The following is an 18,581-nucleotide window of genomic DNA, read 5'->3' as shown; positions in this document are numbered from 1 at the left end:
GCAATTATTTCTCACTAAATACTGGTAGGACAGTATTCAGCAGACAGTAGTTCCTGTTTTCTTGAGCCATTAGTGCTACCATGCACAGGCAATTTCCGAGTCACACAGCACACAAAGCACCACTGAGTTCTGCTCTTCTCCTGCGTACGTAGTGGAAGATCCTGTCCTCAATCATGCCCTGTCTTCTCTTCCCAAAGACAAATTGCATTCAGACAGATCTACCCCAGATCACTGATTTATAGAGGAATAGATCCTGCAGACTCTTCTTTCCTCTCCAGAGGGATGTTTACCACTGCCCTTGATTAGTTGTTCCAGTTATCACTGCCAAAATAATGTTTCATTTTTCATTTGATTTTTAATCCTTTCCTCATACCCAGTAGACTTTGTTATTCAACCTCCAGATGAAAAATTACAGTCCTGTGTGAAACAGAGTCTTTGATGTGTCACAGCATTTCTCCAAGACTAGCTACCTCTTTTCCAGAAAGACAATGGGAAGAATGACCAGATCTTCCTGGAAATGACACCCATCCCACAGTGTAAATAAGCCAAAACTAGCTCCTGCAAAAGTAATCAGGCCTGTTTGCTGACATACAAATGCCCACTCATTGCTGAAAGAGCCATGCTCCCAAACTCTGGCAGAAGACAAAGACTGAGGTTATTACACTCATTCCCACGCTTGACTTTGGCAAAGTAGAAGCCTGTATCATCTTGTTTCACTTTTCATAGGAGTTTGAATGTTTTCTTTTCAGTAGGTTCCCCAGCTCATTCAGTCCTGTGTGATGTAGTTGCAGATATCAAGTGGCAGAGACTGTCAGAGCAATGGGTATTATCTGGGTTGTAGTAGGTCTGAAGAGTCAGTCGCAGACCAGAAGATATGAGTAAGTTTCTGAGTAGGATTTCAACTGGAGGTTGAATTGGCAGAACCACTCTTTGCACTGTGGGGCCCTCAGATGCACAGCACTATATGTGTAAGTATAGGTGAGTGTTAATCATAAACCAACATGACTGAGCTTATACAGCTCTTACTTATTCCAAATTCTATGAAAGATCTGTGAAAACTGCAATACTTCATGAAGTTTAAAGTATTTTCTTTTACTCTTCAATATATTTTGCTTTTGGAATGATTGAACAGAACAGGATATTATAAGTACAAATACAGACCATTGCCTTAACATCTGAATAGAGCAACCATACCTAAGGCATCAGAGAAAGATACTTTTTCTGTATCCTCTCAATTTAGACGGGATGCTTATCTGAAGTGTAGGGAGCTACAACTGGAGTTCAGTTGCCATGTGTGAAATCACTGATCACTACACTAGTTTTGGTGATGTGTTTATCATTCTTGTATGGGGTAAATCTCACTTCTTTATTGGTTTCAGAGGGAAATGCCATTTTGTACCACTCCTTTAATGGGAGTTAGAAAGTTACATCTAGTATGGCTTGTAGTACTGAGACCTGACAGAATGCTCTGGATCTTACCCCAAACTTTATCATTCTGCAGTACTTTTCACAATGTCTTTTAAATTACACCATAATAATTCCTACTTTTCAGCACTGCCTCTATGATAAGAGTCCAGGTTATTAGAAGCCTGTTGGAGTAATGATCCAAAGTTCCATCTTATCAATGAAAGTCTTTCCTCCTAATTTTAGGAGAAAATAGATCAAAACTCCAATTTATCATTTAATGAGTGGACAAGGTGGCTGGAATGCCTTGGGAATGGTTTTATGAGCAACACTGAGTTCAAGGCTGGGTTATGAGAGACATGTGGGAATGGTTTTGTTGTGGTGATGTTTTATCACAAAACAAGACAGTTTTAATAGTTGTTTGGTGACTAGCAGATACAGAGGTAGCTGTGTAATTACTGTGCTTGCCACAGAAGGCAGTGTTTCCTGGCATTACCAAGTGGATTTGACACAGACTGATCTCACTGAGAGCAGCTGGTAACAAAGCCCAGAAGCTATTTAACAGTTTCCTAAAACTGTCTCCAGACACCCTTGTGTGATTTAAAAGTGCTGCCAGCTCAGGTCACGAAAGCAGGAATATTTCAAGCTCTCAGGATCCTGTCATGTATCAGAAGCTCTCTGGGATTTTGGGGTTATCTTCATCATGGGGATGTTCAGAGTAGCAAACCCTGTTGAGCCCAAGAGATCCCTGACCAATGCTTTTCCCAAATGATAAGAAAGCAGTGGGAATCCTCACCGTGGTCTTTTCGCAGCATCACCCTTGTCCTGGTGCAAAGGAGCACATTTTCAGAGAGAGGTTTTGTAAAGTGTCTGCGCAAAGACCTCTTTCACAAGAGGGATCAGCACCATACCAGCTAGAGGCAAGATTTCTCTGCAGCCACTGGAGAGACTGCCTGGGCTGTGTGGCTCCTGCGGGCTGTGAGCTGCCGTCACGACCCCGCTCCCACAGGGTCGAAGCTGCTGTCAGCTGCACTGGGACCCCCCACCCTGCAGTCCTGCTCCTCTCCCTGTTCATCAGCCTCACAGGTGTTCCTGCAAGGTTCAGGCCTGGGCTGAGTTCAAGTAAAGCACCATCAGTCCTTGGTGGGGAGAGTTTGGCCTAGAGAATTCAGCACTAGTTTCTCCCACCTGTGTATATGCTTTGCTTTTAAAGTAGCTACATTTTAGTAAATAATCTCTTCCAGAGATTAGTGGTAATTCTTCATGTATTTAATGTTTTCTTGTTACTCGTTTGGCTGTTATCTCCTGTAAATTTTGTGTGTGCTTGATTCAGAATCAGGTATCAAATCACAGGTTAATTTTCAAAGCTCTCCCCCCACCTTCATTTCCCTTTTTCTCTTTCTTTCTCCTTCTTTCTCCTCTCTGCTTTTTATTTTTGTGTTTACTTTCATTTTTCTCTCTCCTCTTCCACATAACAACTGAATAAACTAAGTTACTGTTTATGGAAAGTTTGAATTACAAATGACCCATACAAAACAACATTAAGGATCATATCTTTTCCAATGTCTCTTTGCAAACCCAGGAGCTCAGAAGCCAGTCCCAGTGTTTTATGATTTTAAAATATTGATATTTTTCCAGGTATTCATTCCAACTTGATAGGAAACCAAGAGAAACAGAAACATTTTTCAACTTCAGAAAAATGTGGCCAATCTTCCCTGTTAAAGAGATACCTCCTCAGTGCTGTGGAGGGCACGCCACTGCTCTGGGACTGACTTCCCTTTCCTTCCTCAGCAGGGCTGAGGTGAAACCAGAGAAAAGCTTCCTCACCTGGGTTCTTCTGTGATGGGGGCCCGGGAGCTAGCTGCCTAGCACAAAAAATAGTTGCATCCCAGGAAAAGGTCATGTTTCCCCGAGCTGGGTTCAGTGCGCCACATCCCAACCTAGGGGTCACACAGGTAGTGCTCTGGGGAGGCGGTGATGTGTGACATGACAGCCCCTCGTCCGGCTGGTCTGGTGTCCCAGATGAGCAGCAGGAGAGGGAGGAGGTGGTGGGAAGTGGCTTGGGCAAGGCTGTGGAATTCATAGGAAATGCCACAGTATGGCTGAAGCATCCACTGCTCTTTGCACCTCTACTTGCCAGATCAGCCTCTGAGACACAAATGCTCAGCTCGCTCTCTTGATCACGCAGCAGATGCCACCCTGTGCTGCAGCCTTGATAGCACAATGCCCCCTCACCCCACCTTCTCTTCCAACCCAAGCAGCACTCCCCAGTCAACCAGATGTGAAGAACAAAGGGAAAAGCTTGGATCGAGCATGCAGCCCAACAGCACTCCATGTGCAAAGCACTGGCAGGGTCAGGCCCGTGGTCAGCGCAGATGAGCCTCCTGCAGCCAAGTGTTTTGCTGTCCTGGAGGCAGTGCTGCCTGCCTACATCCCTAAGACAATCAGCTGTTGAAGGTGAAAGAGCAAGGCCACTCCGTGCAGAATTCATTATGCATATGCATCTGAGCAGTACTCTTTAGAAAAACAACATAAAATGCTGGAGTGAATTGCCCTCACAGATTTTGCTGATTCCACTAAATTTCAGATGTAATCATGTTTCCATATTGCTCCAATTGTCTTCTGAGGCACAGCTGTGACTCTCCCCCCTGAAGTGTTGCGGCTGCAGAAAGGGAAGTGAAACCCAGCCAAGGCGTTCAGCACAGTGGCCCTTTAATATACAGCCTATTCCCTCTGTTCATCCGTTCTGTATCTCTAGCTACTGTCCCTGCTAGAAAGGCTCATAGAACTGGCTCCTCTTATTTTCAAAACTGTGGTACAATCTGATTCAGGAGCTTTTTCTTCTGGAATAAGAGGTGACTTCTGTTTAAGGACCCAAAGTAGCATTTAGTGGAAATGGGTTGATTTCTTTCCTCCTGGATGTTCTGCCACACCCACTCCATCTAAATCTGGGCACTTAAATGATATGATAGAGCTTGGGCTCCTAACTGGTGACTGTTGAACCTCTCCTAAAATACAGTCATGTGAAGGTTCTTGTGCTTCCACTGGTTGTAGAGAGATCCTGCACCCCTCTTACCTGTAGTACCTCAGATACCCACTCAGGCATTGCATCCAGACCTCCAAGGTTGAACAAGACATTTGGGCCCAGACTTTTTGAGGGTCTATTACTGTTCACTTCAACCCTTGTTATCTGGGGGATGAGTTGGACTGTGCTGGCAATGGAGAGCCCTGTAAACGCTTGAATGGATGGGTGATTAAACAGCCAACTGGATCTTGATCCAGATACTTTTCCAGATAAAACAGCACTGAATCCACTGAATCGTGGCGGTTAATGATGCTGATGCTTATGGTACAAAGCCCAGCCATGAATCAGGGACCCTTCTGGTAATTGCAGGTGGGAAAACATCTCTCCTGCCATGCAGTTCAGAGAAAGCTGGGTCTTCTGGAGCTCTAGGATTACTTGTCTGTGGTTACACTGGCTAGCACAACCTCTGCACTTTTGTGTCTGTTATCAGATCACTAGATGCAAGATGAAATCATCATTTAACATCCAGATGTTTGGTTTAAGTAGAGCTCTCTGGGTGTTCTTTGCATTGGTACTCAGGGCACTAGTAAAATATTTTCTGTCTCTCCTGTGTAATGGCATAGTAATTTGTTTCCTGGATATATCCTTGTCATTCAATATGACAATACTCCTTCTATAAGAGATGTTGGCTCTTCCATCTCCTCTGAGGCCATGTGCCAAAGTCTACTCTGGACTCAAAACTGCTATCTGGCATTCTTATCTCCCTCTGCGTGGGTGAGAGAAATCTCCAGCAATGACACACAAGAACTCCCTTTGTCAATTCACATGAAAGGAGGAGGAAGCCTGACCTGTATATATGTCCTCCACACGTTGGATGCCCTGCAGAACTACCTCTTGCACAGTAGTAGGAGGCGTTGTTAAACAGGTCACTGTGAATTCACTGCAGAGCAGCTGACCAAAAAGAAAAGAAAATAGGATAAGATAGAGAACTGTGAGCTCAAGCTGAGAAAAAGCCCCACTCTTCATCCTTTTTCAAAGGGTAGAAGGATTGAACTTCTAAGTCAGAACAGTGTCGGAAAGGGAAACGGACCCGAGTAACAATGCAACCTCGATGCGAGTATAATCGTCCTCCTTTATTGCAGGTTCTCACAGAGTATATATAGGCAGCTAACTACAGCATGCGCCGATAACAACTTATAATTGGTCTAGCTTCTCCATGCATTTGTCTCTAGCTTGTTTCCTCATTATCTCGAACACAAGGATGTGGGAAACAGCGCAAAGCCACCTGCAAATTCCTTTCCCACAATTCCCCCCTTTTTATTTACAATCAACCAAATGCTTTCTATATATTTTTCTATCAAGCACTGCAAACATTACAATAAGCAACATGGTGAAAATCACATACAAATTATGATTGTAAAGTAGCGTGCCTACTAGAATCTACATCAATCAACAAGCCACTAAGCACTAGGGATGGTGCTTCGCCGCGATGCTACTTCTCACCCACAAAGCACAATCACACACTCATGCAAAGAGGCCTCTTTCACTTTTCATTCATACCGCAAGAAAATATCACTTAAGATAATTTGTCCGTGGCTTCAGGAGGTCCTTGTCTACTCCCGTGGTGAGCGGCTGAGAGTGGAGACCCCTCCGAGGAAAATGCTCGGGGCGCACCTAGGGGTGTCTGTTCCACAGTCGATCCCACAGCCGAGCAGAGCTGCTCCTGGCACAAGGAACGATGCTATTATAGTTTTGTATAATTACACCAAAGAGATGCATTGCGATAAGGAGCGAGTGTGACAATGACAATTTGTTTCATGGTTTGGTTTTTGACCATGTAATTGAACCGTACACATGATGTGGCTGTTACAGTTCCCAGGATATCTAATTCCTGTGGCTCGAGGGGCACTCGCGGCAAGTAGACAGTCCAATCTTTGTTATCTGCCAGGATCCCCACCAGACATGTCATAAATGGGTCGTTAGCACTAGTCAGGGACAGGCACATCGCTTCTTGTCCTGTCATGTTGGTGAGGGTGACCCCGATGTTGTGGCATGGTTGGATGGAGACCCAGGGCTGGCAATAACCGATGACAGCGGCGATTGTGAGGAGGAGGCCAACCATGGCCTTACCCCCTTGTTGGTACCCATCTTGGTCCGTGACCTGTGGAGACACAAGCATACCCTCGACCCCAAGTTATTAGAGGCTGGGGTCCCTCCCAAAGACCTGTATTTAAATTTGTTACCATCACTAAGGCCTGCTCTGATTCTGGCACCCGTGGCAGTGCAGAATTCATGCTTTTGTAATGTTTTACTATGGGTGGTACCTCTTTGTGAGGAAAGGGTAATGCTAGGTGATTCATTACATAAAGTGCCTTTCCCAACCTGTTCTGTGGTGTTTCCTGGGTGTCTACTGAGGCAGTAACTGGTCATCTCTGTGAGGAGCAACTGGCAGTCCAAAGGCTTAGCTGTAGGATGTTATCATCATGGTATGAGTGACAGCTTCTCTCCCCTCTATCCTTTGGCTATTTCAGTCAATAATGATAAAGTGTATTATGTTTCTCTGTATCACTGAATAAATCCTTAAATATAGCCAAGACTTCCGTGCACTAAGTACTGTATAACTGTTACAAGAAGGAAAGCAGGAAGACACCATTGTTAAGAAAAACCTTGTGTGGCAAAGTCCTTTTTCACTGCCCATTTCCTGAATGTACTTTTTAAAAGAAAATATTTAAAATTAGAAAAGTAAAGTTCCACCTTCATATTACATGGATTACTACAGCCATGTAGGTCATAGCGAAAAAAAAAGAATTTTGAACACTGGACAAAGCTTAACACAATACCATACCAGAACACTCAACACCTAGTAAAGTTATATTATCAATTTGTTTTTGATTTCCAAATAGATTTCCAAAATACATCTGCAGCGGTTCATTTTTTTTTCTTGAGGGTTTCTGCAGAAAACCTGACTTTTCTGCAATTCTAAAAAAATACTCTTTAATATCACAAATATTCAAAGGACATAGATGTGTCCAAAACTCAGAAGTCTGTATACTTGAGATTCTACCATGTCTTTAAAATCCCTCTGGATTCCTTCAGAAAAAAAATATAGCAGTGTGAGAACTAACATTAATGAAACAGTAAGAAAGCACTAAAAGATTCCAAACTTTGAATATAAAGATTGACTAGACCGTTATCAACAGGAAAAGAAAGACTTTTTCAAAACTGCATAGTAAGAAAATTCTGTAAAAATCCTTGGAGAACAGTTTCTCACTATTAATGCACCCTTAATAAAAAAAAATATCTCTAAAAATAGTGCTGAACACAAAAACAAATGTTGTCTATTATTTGAGATAGTTATGAAGTTTTAGAGGTAGATGACTAAATCATTTATTTGGGAGAATTACCACTACAGCTATTGGTGTAAACAGTATTACATTTTACCTATATAGTGTTCATATCTGTGCAAGAGTGCAGAGAGCAGGAAGAACATTTCTCACCTAACAGCAACTATATTAATTCAATGTCTTTGGTCTGCATCAGTTCTCCTAGAAATGGGGGCCAGGGGAAGAAAATTAGTAAGGCAAGACAAATCAACCCCATTTGTGTATGTAGATAAGTAAGAGGCAAAATGCACCAGCCAAATTATACACTAAGGGTGGCTGGGCTCACTGCACAATCCTCAGGACATGGCTAGATCAGATGGGTAATACCCAAACACTATAGGCTGAAAATGAAACATCAGAAATCCTGTACAGTAGTTTCCACGATGTGAATTCAGTCATCTTGCCTTACGTATTCACAACGGTGCTGTGTTGTTGCAAAAGCACTTTCATTCCTGTTCACCATGTCCATCAGATTTGGGGGTTCCATTAAGAAGAAAAGCAGTAACTAATAGCAGCACAAGGCTTTGTCACTAGTGAACAGAGTATGTTAACTGGCTAACACTTGTGAAGTGTTAGTTGTTCCAAACAGTAACCATTTCAAAAACAGCATCACCACCAGAACCTGATGGTATTCAAAGCATCTGTTAATACACAAATGGAATCAGAATTTTTCTATCCTTTGGGTAGTCTTCAAATTTCTCAAGGTACCACTGGTGGTGTTGCTTTGCCCTAGAGCCCAAGATAAAAAGTGTACACAGTGCAAATGCAAGGCTTTCGATGGTGCAGCAGGCAAGGGCAAACCCAAACCATTCCAGGATCTCTCCAAAAAAGTTGGCTCCACTGACATACTCAAAGATTCCTCCTCTTGGTATCTTGTAACCAGTTTCCCCTGGTTTTCTATTTTTTCTTTTTATTTTATTTTTTGTTCTTTTTGTCTCTTATTCCCTCTTTTTTTTCTTCTTTTTTTTCTATTTTTTTCTTTTTTTCTTTTTTTCCCTTTTTTCTATTTTTTTCCTTTTTCTTTTTTTTCCTTTATATATATATATATTCCTGTTTCTTTCCCCCCTTTTTTTTTCATTTTTTCCCTTTTTTCTATTTTTTTTCCTTTTTCATTTTTTTTCCTTTTATTATATATATATATATTTTCCTGTTTCTTTCCCCGTTTTTTTTTCATTTTTTCCCCTTTTTCTTTTTTTTTCCTTTCCTTTTCTCTCTCTCTTTTTTTCTTTTTATTCCTATTTTTTCTTTTTTTCTTTTTTTTATATTTTTTCTATTTTTTCTGTTTTTCCTTTTTCTTTTTTTGTTTCCTTTTTTCCTTCTTTTCCTTTTTTCTTTCTTTTTTTTTCTTTTTTCTTTTTCTTTTTTTTCTTTCTTTATTTTCCTATTTTTTTTCTTTTTCCTTTTTTCCGTTCCCTTTTTTCTATTTTTTTCTATTTTTTTCTTTCCTTTTTAATTTTTTCTTCTTTTTTCTTTCCCTTTTTTCTTTAAATTTTTTTTTATTTTCTTTCCCCTTTTTTCTATTTTCTCTTTTTTCTTTTCTTTTTGTCTCTTTTTCCCTCTTTTTTCTTTTTTTTCTTTTCTTTTTTTGTCTTTTTTCTTTTTTTTTCCTTTTTTCTATTTTTTTGTCTCTTTTCCCTTTTTTCTTTTTTTTTCTTTTTCATTTTTTCTTTTATTTTTTTCTTTTATTTCCCCCCCCTTTTTTTTCTTTATTTTCTTTTTTATTTTTTCCTTTCTTTTTTTTTTCTCTTACTTTTCTTTCTTTTTCTTTTCCTCTTTTTTTTTTTTATTTTTATTATTTATTTATTTGTTTGTTTGTTTTTTGGTAGAAACCATAAGGAGTTATCACAAATCTGGGGTAGGAGGTTTGAAGCCTTGGCCGGGCTGCCGTCGGCAGCGCCAGCAGACAGACTGGCGGGCTGAGGGGGGGGGGCGGCCCGGGGGTGGGGGGTAGCAACTGCGGCAGAGCCGCTCGGTTCGGCGGACGCAGCGGAGAGAAGCAGAAAGGGAAGCTCGAGGCCGACCCGAGGGTTGGGGGTGGTGGCGGGGGGGCAGCAGCAGCAGCGGCGGAGCCGAGGGCGGAGGTCGGTACCCCTCCCCTCCCTCTCCTGTGGGCAGTGCAGGTCATCCCCCCTGGGCGTCCTGGGGTGTTACTTCCGCAAGCGGCTCAGATCTCTGCTTTGACCTGGCCCCGCCAACTTCCGTCTTTTCCGCGCCCGATGGTGGGTCCGGCGGGACTTCCGCGTGATTGAGAGGGGCATCCCCAGAGTTCTCACCCGCAATGCGCGTTAAAAGTCAGTAACAGTTCTGCAAGGGCTGCCGCTCCTAGTGTTGACATCTGGGCCGCGGCGCAGGCAACCTCCTTCTCTGCCTCCATAGCCTTTAGTGTCTCTAATACCGTTCGTCACAACTCACAGATAGTTTTCACCTCCTTTTCATCTTTTGAATCCCCTGTTATAGTCCTTTCCCACATGGTATTCCCGAACTCCCGCCATTCCGTAACAGGGAACAGCAAGGCAGTCTCTCTAAAATGTCCCCATCGTTGTCCCAACTTGATCAATTTGTTCAGTTTCTTTCCCGTTGTCTCGCTACCTCTCTTAGAGAGTATTCCAGCGAGCAACAATGCCACAGCCCTCACTTCCATGGCTGTGCTTCCTCTGAGAGGTAGGGAGCGACCCTGACCCGTGTCTGCCATGCAGCACCCTCTCAGCCGTTTATTTTCCCAATCCCCTCCTCTAGCTGCTTACCGCAGTCTCGGAGACTCAGTCGAGCTGGACTGCGAGTAACCATCCTCTGCTACCAGATGTCGGAAAGGGAAACAGACCTGAGTAACGATGCAACCTCGATGCGAGTATAATCGTCCTCCTTTATTGCAGGTTCTCACAGAGTATATATAGGCAACTAACTACAGCATGCGCTGATAACAACTTATAACTGGTCTAGCTTCTCCATGCACTTGTCTCTAGCTTGTTTCCTCATTATCTCTAATACAAGGATGTGGGAAACAGCGCAAAGCCACCTGTGAATTCCTTTCCCACAGAACAGCATTACTGTACAAGGCAATGAGGAAGAGGTGTCTGATGGGTACAGCTCCATGCTGTGCAAGCTCTGGGTCAAGTCTGCACTCCTTGTGCTGTCTTTTCTCTGGTCTGCCTCTGCCTCCAGTCCAACTCCTCGTTCAAACCAGACAGCATGTCCAGCAATCCTGTTTTAAACATCACTAGTGAGGACAGTGGAGGCTTAATGACACTTGAAAAAAGAGCTCTCTAATTTCAAACCTAGCCTAGTACTGAGGAAAAGAGATCGTTAGTCATGGGTAAAAGCAGCAGTTCATGGAGACAGGTTCACTAGGTGGTAGCTGACTACAAAAACTAGTGTAAAATGTAGTGCAACTGTACATTGGTATGAGTTGCTAGCAGCATTCTTATAATGCCCTTGCAGATTTACTCAAGCCAGTCTTTATCAATAAGAGGTCAGATCTTTGCCAGTGAAGTCAAAGCCTGTAAGGATGTAGTATCATTTTGGACCTTGTCTTGGGCATTGCCACGAGTGCTAGATGGTTTTCAGTCCGGCTCCGGTCCCAAACCCACATATTTTTGAACTTCTTGAATGCACTTTGGGTGGTGCTCAGTTCCATTTGGATCAGCAGCACCATAACCTCACCCCTGGAGCATCCAGACAGAGTATCTCTCCACACAAAAACAATTGCAACTTTTTGTTCTCTGGCTGGAATTCCTGGACTGTTGCTTTTTGTTCGGGTTTATTCCATTTTCAACATAAAGAAAGAAAACAAAACTAGTGCAAATAATAGTCTGAAACTGCTAAAGTTCCATTGCAGGAGACATGGAACTAGAACAAGGAAAACATTCTCATGTTTTGTTTCTCTCTGAGCAGAATTGGTTAATCTTGGGTTCAGACTTTCACTCGCTCAGCAGGCCTATCCTACAGTATTTACTTGAAATCACAGCTAAGTGCATTAAAGCAACATTAAAGCAGAGACACCAGCCTGCAGAGGGCAAATAGAACCAAGGATGCTGTAAGTTGATGCAGCAGCATGCTAATTTCAGGCTTCCCTCAGCCTGATCATCCCATCGGCATATTTCCGGCCCTTCTGTGTGTCTTTGCTCTGCTCCAGAGTCCCATTCCTCAAGGAGGGCCCAAGCTGAAGCCAAAGGTTCTTCCTGCTGACAGATGGCCAGGGCTGAGACACACAGGGAACTGCCACCGTGCTCATAGCAGCCCCAAGGTGATGTTTGCAGGGTTCAAGGCATTGTGAAATCTTTGTTTTCCTAAGATGACCTTTGCTTGCGCAAGACAGCCTGCACTCAGCTGTGGGCTGCTCTGCTTTAGTGAGGAATCCACTTTCCCCTGCTGAATGGCTACAGCTCAGACAGATGTTTTTTCATATCCATAACGCATCATGATATAATTGGCAGAGCACATGGAGAGGAGCTGTCTGTATCTCTTTATGTGTCAGCCCCTTCCATGTCAGCTCCACTCATCCTTGTCAAATCCTTCTCCATCACTTTTCTGGCTTTCTACCAGCATCTTCCTTACTTCACTTTGGGTCCCTTTTTAGCAGAGCATTTGTTCATAGGCTGTGTACAGCAGGGAGACGATATAGCACCGTGCAGAGAGTTCAGAGGGATGATGCTACCCCAGAAGATCTGCTCCATCCTGCATTTGGCATTTTGTCACCAGGAAAGATTTACTTTGGGAGAAGAATGAGGAAAACTGAAAATAAGCTCATGCTCATGAATCTAAAAACAAACGACAGGCTCAGAAATCCTCTAGTGCCTTTTTGGATGATCTCATATCTAAAAGAATGAACCCATAATACAATAGTGCTGATTCTGACATTTGAGTATTTACAGTAGGATCTTTTGCAGGTGGAACTTGGGAGAAAAAAAGAAAAAAAAATAATAAAAAAAAAGACCAAAAATAAAGAATATCTCAGAGGGCAAAGGTTTTGTTTAAAAATGTACAACAAACTGTAGCTTAGCACCATTCCCACAGAGAGCAAGACAAGCAGATTACTGGCTTCACACAAGCACTAGAATAGATAGACATCCTAATGAACAATAGATGTATTTCAGGAAAAAATCTGAACAGGTAACCTAGTTCAACAAATCTTTCTTTTTGCCCGGTAGGCAAATGATTAGAAATAGAATGTAAAAGCTGGGTATTTGAAAGAGAAGGAGGTTCCAAAGGTGGAGAGGACAGGTTTCATGCTGTTGGAAGTTTAAGATTGAGGTCTGGGACTTCTGTAGCAGCAGGAGCCACAGGTTGTGCACTGACTCAGATGCCAGTTCTAAGGATCAGGAGCAGTTCTTGCAGCTCCAGTATAACTCAAAATACTTGATGCTCTATATAAAGACCCTAGAGTCAGGACACAGCAGGAGAGGCTTACATCCTCCTTCACTACAAGAGCAGTTGTTAGGGTTTAACTTTGACCTCTTGGTTGCTCAGTACAGGATTTGCTCTTAAAATATCCATCTTTGAGAAAAAGAGGAAATGAAGCGATGTGCCCAGGAATATATGCATGGACATCAGCCTTGCCTCAATTGGTAACTGACTTTCTGCTTTGTTCTTTTTTCTTCCAGGGCCGTTGCATCAATTTCACAAGAGTGAAGAACACAGAGCCCCCCCCCAGATACCCGCTCAACAATGCATATCCGCTGTCATCTCCACCCCCAGCCCCCATCTACAACCCTCCACCCCCAGCCCCCATCTATACCCCCCCTCCACCCATCTCACCCACGCCCCATGCCCCCTCCCCATCCTCCACGCTCCCGCCTCTCCCGCCACCGCCCCAAGCCCCGCCACCCAACCGGGCCCCCCCTCCGTCCCGGCCCCCACCTCGCCCAGCAGTCTAGGAGGTTGGCTGTGCTCCTGCCTCTTCCAGAAGCATTTGAGAGGCTTTTTTCAGCAGTACTGTATCACATCCATCAGCTGGGGGGGGGGAGGGCAGAGAAAGCCACACCATTTTTGGAATGAGTGACAACCGAATGAACAACTTTGTAGTTTTCTTTCTCCTTAGTTTTCTTTTATTTTTAAAATCCCTTGTGCATCGGTGCCACCAAACTATCAAAGCAAGAAAAGCCAAGAGACTGCAAGAACAAGGCAAATAAGATCCATTTCAGCAAGGCTCTCCCCCTTCTTTGTCCCTGAAAGACTCCTCTGTGTGCAGATCTCAGCCAGCTACCTGAAGACAAGTGCACAAACTGCATGGTGCAAGGCTCAAGGGATGGCAGAAAGCCGATCACATCTCACATGCCAGCTGCCAAGCAAATAATGACAACAGCAGGTCTGCAAGTATAGAAACCCTGGTGAATATGAAAAGAACTGATGTCAGGCAGCTGTTCCCATGGACCATGAGTTGGAGAAGAGACAGTATTGTCATCTTGGAGGGTCCAGAAAGGAGAAGGGGTAGGGCTCTGGTGTCTGGATTTGTGTATGTTGGTATGTGGAAGTGCAGGTAGGTGAAAATGGAGTGCTACTAGGAAAATGAATTACACTGAAAAATGAACCTGTCAGTATGCCATGAGGCTTTGACCCCATCCCCTGAGGACAAAGAGTAAGTCACAGCAGGTCAGCCTTCAGTACTCCCAGTGGGACAGAGGAGTTCATAAAAATTGAGCAAAGGAATCTGGGAAAGGTATGGTTGACAGAAGCTTTGCATTCAGTTTAGACTAATTATGTCCATCTAATTATGCCCATCTAATAGCTCTGCAGTTCAGCAGTATAATTTAATGCTGTTTTCCATTTTAAAAGGAAAGTTTCTGAATAAAAACAAGTGGTTAGGTGTATCAATTTCTTTAAATCCAGTCTGCTTGGGCTCCTTGTTATTGTCAGTTTGAAATGGTTATCACTGATGCGTTGATTTTTTTTTTTTTTTCCCTGTAATTACATTATTTCACCCTAAAAATATTTCCACATGGATTTTTATTTTTGTTTTCTCTTCCTGAATAAGTAGCAGATGCCTTCCAAACTGATAGTGAAGAAGAGCCAGTTGCTTACTTGCTCTTGTCAACTCCCAACAATATCACTTCACTTAGCAGTTTTTGACTAAGGCAAAAATCACACACCAGACACGCAAGATGGGAATCAGTCTTCCAAGAAATGCACTGGCTGCATTTCTCCATGCTTTTCTCCTTACCTTTGTGGGACCTCCACCATGTTCTACAATATTGTGTACGCACATATAGCAAACTTCCTGAGCACCTGCCTTTGCAACACAGTGCTAGCAATAGGTGAGATCACTGCACTTCAGTCAGACCTCTGGCTCCCTAATCTACTGTCAGGATCAGTTCTCACAGAAGGACTCTCTCTCTGGAAATTGCAAAGTCATAAAAGGTAAATTGCCTTTGTAGCTGCAGCTCTATGAATATCTAAGGGTTCTCATACTTGTATCATTTTTTACCAGATAAAGAAATGCTTTTCCAAGTACTTACTTCAGTACTGTAGGAAATATTCATTTTAACTTTTCTAGAAAAAAAAAGGGGGGGAGGTGGGGGAAGAGAAATAAGAAAAAAAGCTCAAGGAAGAAAAAGAACAGTTGAAAAAAACTCAGTGGAGACCTGCCTTGGGATCCTCTTGGTCAGAACACATGTGGATGAAACCTTACCATGAGACCCAGGGTCAGGCTGTCATTCACTAGCCTTACCCTTGTTAGGTCTGTATGCCATCTTTTAGATGAGAAAAACACAAAGATGAGAAATCACAATGGAGCTGAAGACTCATTTTACAGCCAAGGCTGGCTATTCTGCAGAAAGGCTGATTAATTCCCCCACAACACTGTTTTGTCTGCAGGCGGCACAGAGCAGTCCCTGAATTGTAAAATAAATAACAGTTTTGCTACTCACTATTTCAAATTGAATCAGCTACAGAATGGTTAGTTCAACAAGATGACTTTGTGATTGTCAGGTGGGAGTGGGAAGCTTTTAACAACCTGACACAAATTTAGTTGGACTCTCTCTTGTGATGGATGGGATCTAGTTAAATGGCTGTTTGATCTGATGTGATGTTGAAAGGCATAAAACTTGGGTATAGAGTAAATCGATTAATATTTCTCTTAACAGATCCTCGGTATTTCAAAAAAGTTTGGAAAACAAATTGATTTTCAACAATATGGCGTTGAGAATTTGTTTTTCATTTCATTTCATTTATGTAATAAATATAAACCCATACATCTAAACCTTCTGCTGGGGAAAAAAAAATAAAAATAAAAGTAGTGTATATTCCATAACTAAAACTAACTTCTTGCAGATGTATATAGCAACCTTCATTCTCCCCAGTTTAAGGGAAAACAAACAAACAAACAAACAAACAAACAAACAAAAAACCACCTACAGTATTAAAGAAGCAAAATAAAACCTACATCAGGCTAGATAGAAAGATAATCATTTTTAAATATCCCTATGGAATCATCTAGTGTATGAATAAAAAATAAACTTCAAAATTTTGTTGTATATATTGTTACTGCATGCTTACCATATGTTAGATGGAAGCATTTCCTGTCCTTTGTGGATAAAAGAACATTTTTCAAGTTGTAGTAAATTATTATAAAGCCAATGACATTTCATGGCATGTTATTGTATCAAGCTGTGCTTGTTGTATTTTTTTCTTTATGGTTGTAATCCTTTTTTTATAAATGTAGAAATATTTCCTGTAGTGACGAATACCTGTTTTACGTAGCATTAATTGAAGCACTATAATTCCAGGCTGCCCACTCCCCCACTCTGTTGGCAAAGAGTTTTGCAGATCCATTTAGGGCAGGACGTGGCCAGATACCAACTGGGCATGGGGTAATTGGGTGTTGAAGCAAAGCACCGATGCTCGTTTTTGGTGTACCCTTGCTAATATTCTCAGAAAAAAAAATGAGAGCATGTTTGGTGGCAGATTTGTACGTGGTCTCGTGTTTAGGATCAACCTAAATGTGGCTAAAATGGCACCCCCGAGGTACTGCAAATGTTTTTAAAAACTGTAGTCCTTTTATGTCAGCCCTATCTTAGGAACTTAGCTTAAGGTATTAAGAATGAAATTTGGGTCTTAATTTAAATCAACTTCCCTTGGCAATTAATGCTATGTAAATGAGGTTGATTTAGATGGTGTACCATATACTGATATATGGTACCCTATGTATTCTCTCTCTGTAAAACTTTCCTAGAAAGACATTACACAGGCTATCAATCCACACTAGCCAATTTTTAAGTAAAAGTTCGTTATAGATCAAAAGGAGTTGAGTGGCACAAGACTTCAGCAGGTCTCACTGTTTACTACTTGCACGTGCTTATGTATAGGATTGGATCATGATTGTATAGGATCTAAACAGCAATAAACCGATGTCTGATGGCATTAAAAAAACAGTTCTTTCATTTGCTCTAAGTAGATCACTTTGTTTTTAATTCTTACAAAACTTTCTATCAGTGTGTTCTGCAGCCTCAGAGGACTAAGCAGCTGCATTTGACAAAGGTTTAGATTTATTTTTTTTTAATTGCTAAAATGTTACCCATTGTTGCTGGCTGCATTTTGAAGCATTCACCTGCATGAACCTTGGCAGCCATCAGAATTCTCTCTCTACTTCTTGGTGCATGAAGGCATCTTCAGTCACTGTTTATTTTGGGGAAGGGAGGAATGTCTGGCTTTGGAGAACTCTGGCAAGATCTGAGGGTAACTGGTCAGTAGCATTGCCTTATATGTGGTGCTGATGCAGCAAAGGAAAAGAAGCAAGCCCTCAGTTCTGATGTTGAATTATGTTTTGTCAGTTCAGCCAGTGCTGTGCAATGATGTTTTACTCCCTCTGTTAGTTGCATGTGTCGTTTGTTAAATTCAATCATTATTCTTGCTGACCTTGATGTTATTATTAAAGAACTACACAATTTTGTGTTGGGCTCCATCATATTCATTGGTTAGGGAAAGGGAATGACAAAGAGAGAATCCTGGTCCACAAGTTTTCCCATGACTAGCTTTCCATCACCTTGGAAAATTCAAACTTGGTGATTTTCCTTCCCGAAAGCCCAGAGCACTTTTGCCTGACACAAAAGCTATTTTCCTTTGGATGTGACAGCCTAAACTGTCTGTTCCTCTGCTGATACCCAGGGCCTCTCCTCCCAACCAAGGTAATGTGTTATGCAGTTAATTCAGCAGCCTTTAACAAAAGCAACATTTAACACAGCATATTGGCTACAAGAACTACCTAAGATATTTTCCACTCATATGTGCTGATAGAACTTCTTTCTTCCTCATTGCTTAACAATCTCTGACCCTTCTGGATTTTGATGTAGTAGGAATATTTTACTCCACAAAAAAGATTAACAGATTATGAGGAAGTTCAGCCTCAACACCCTGCCCTGTTTCAGCAGATCATGCAAGCGCATGCTTTTTAGCTTTTTCTGAAAAATGCAAGCTAGCAGTTTTCTCAGTGCAAAAAGCCTTGAAAGTTGACGCTCAGTCAGGATTTTTTTATGTGTCTGATTTTTTGTTGTTGTTTGTTTAGACAAACAAATTTGTATGTAGCTAATGCAATGAGGAAGCCATGGTACTCAACATAGTCTGAAATCTGGTTCTGATAAGAAGTGCTTTTCTAATGCAGACTATCAAAGAAAATCATAGGTACTCCTCTCAGAAGAGGACAGGCTAATAATAATAATAATAATAATAATAATAATAATAATAATAATAAATAAAAAATACAGGGAGGAAAGTTTAGCTCCAGACCAGTCCAAACACAAAAAAGATGGTGCAAACCTGACAAGCATTGACAGTAGCTC

The 18,581-nt window shown here is 42.0% G+C and overlaps 1 protein-coding gene across 1 annotated transcript in view; it reads left to right on the top strand.

The window, feature by feature from the left end:
• Window positions 1-17,695, top strand: part of ANTXR1 (ANTXR cell adhesion molecule 1) — a 131,872-nt gene extending 114,177 nt beyond the window's left edge. The window contains exon 18 of the mRNA XM_035345052.1: window positions 13,413-17,695. Within this exon, the coding sequence (XP_035200943.1) occupies window positions 13,413-13,685 (273 nt within the window). The 3' untranslated portion in view covers window positions 13,686-17,695. The remainder of the gene's footprint in view (window positions 1-13,412) is intronic.
• Window positions 17,696-18,581: the final 886 nt, after the last annotated feature.

Source organism: Oxyura jamaicensis, chromosome 22, assembly GCF_011077185.1.
Source record: "Oxyura jamaicensis isolate SHBP4307 breed ruddy duck chromosome 22, BPBGC_Ojam_1.0, whole genome shotgun sequence".
Classification (NCBI taxonomy): Eukaryota; Metazoa; Chordata; class Aves; order Anseriformes; family Anatidae; genus Oxyura; species Oxyura jamaicensis.
This window is presented reverse-complemented; position numbering and strand designations above follow the sequence as displayed.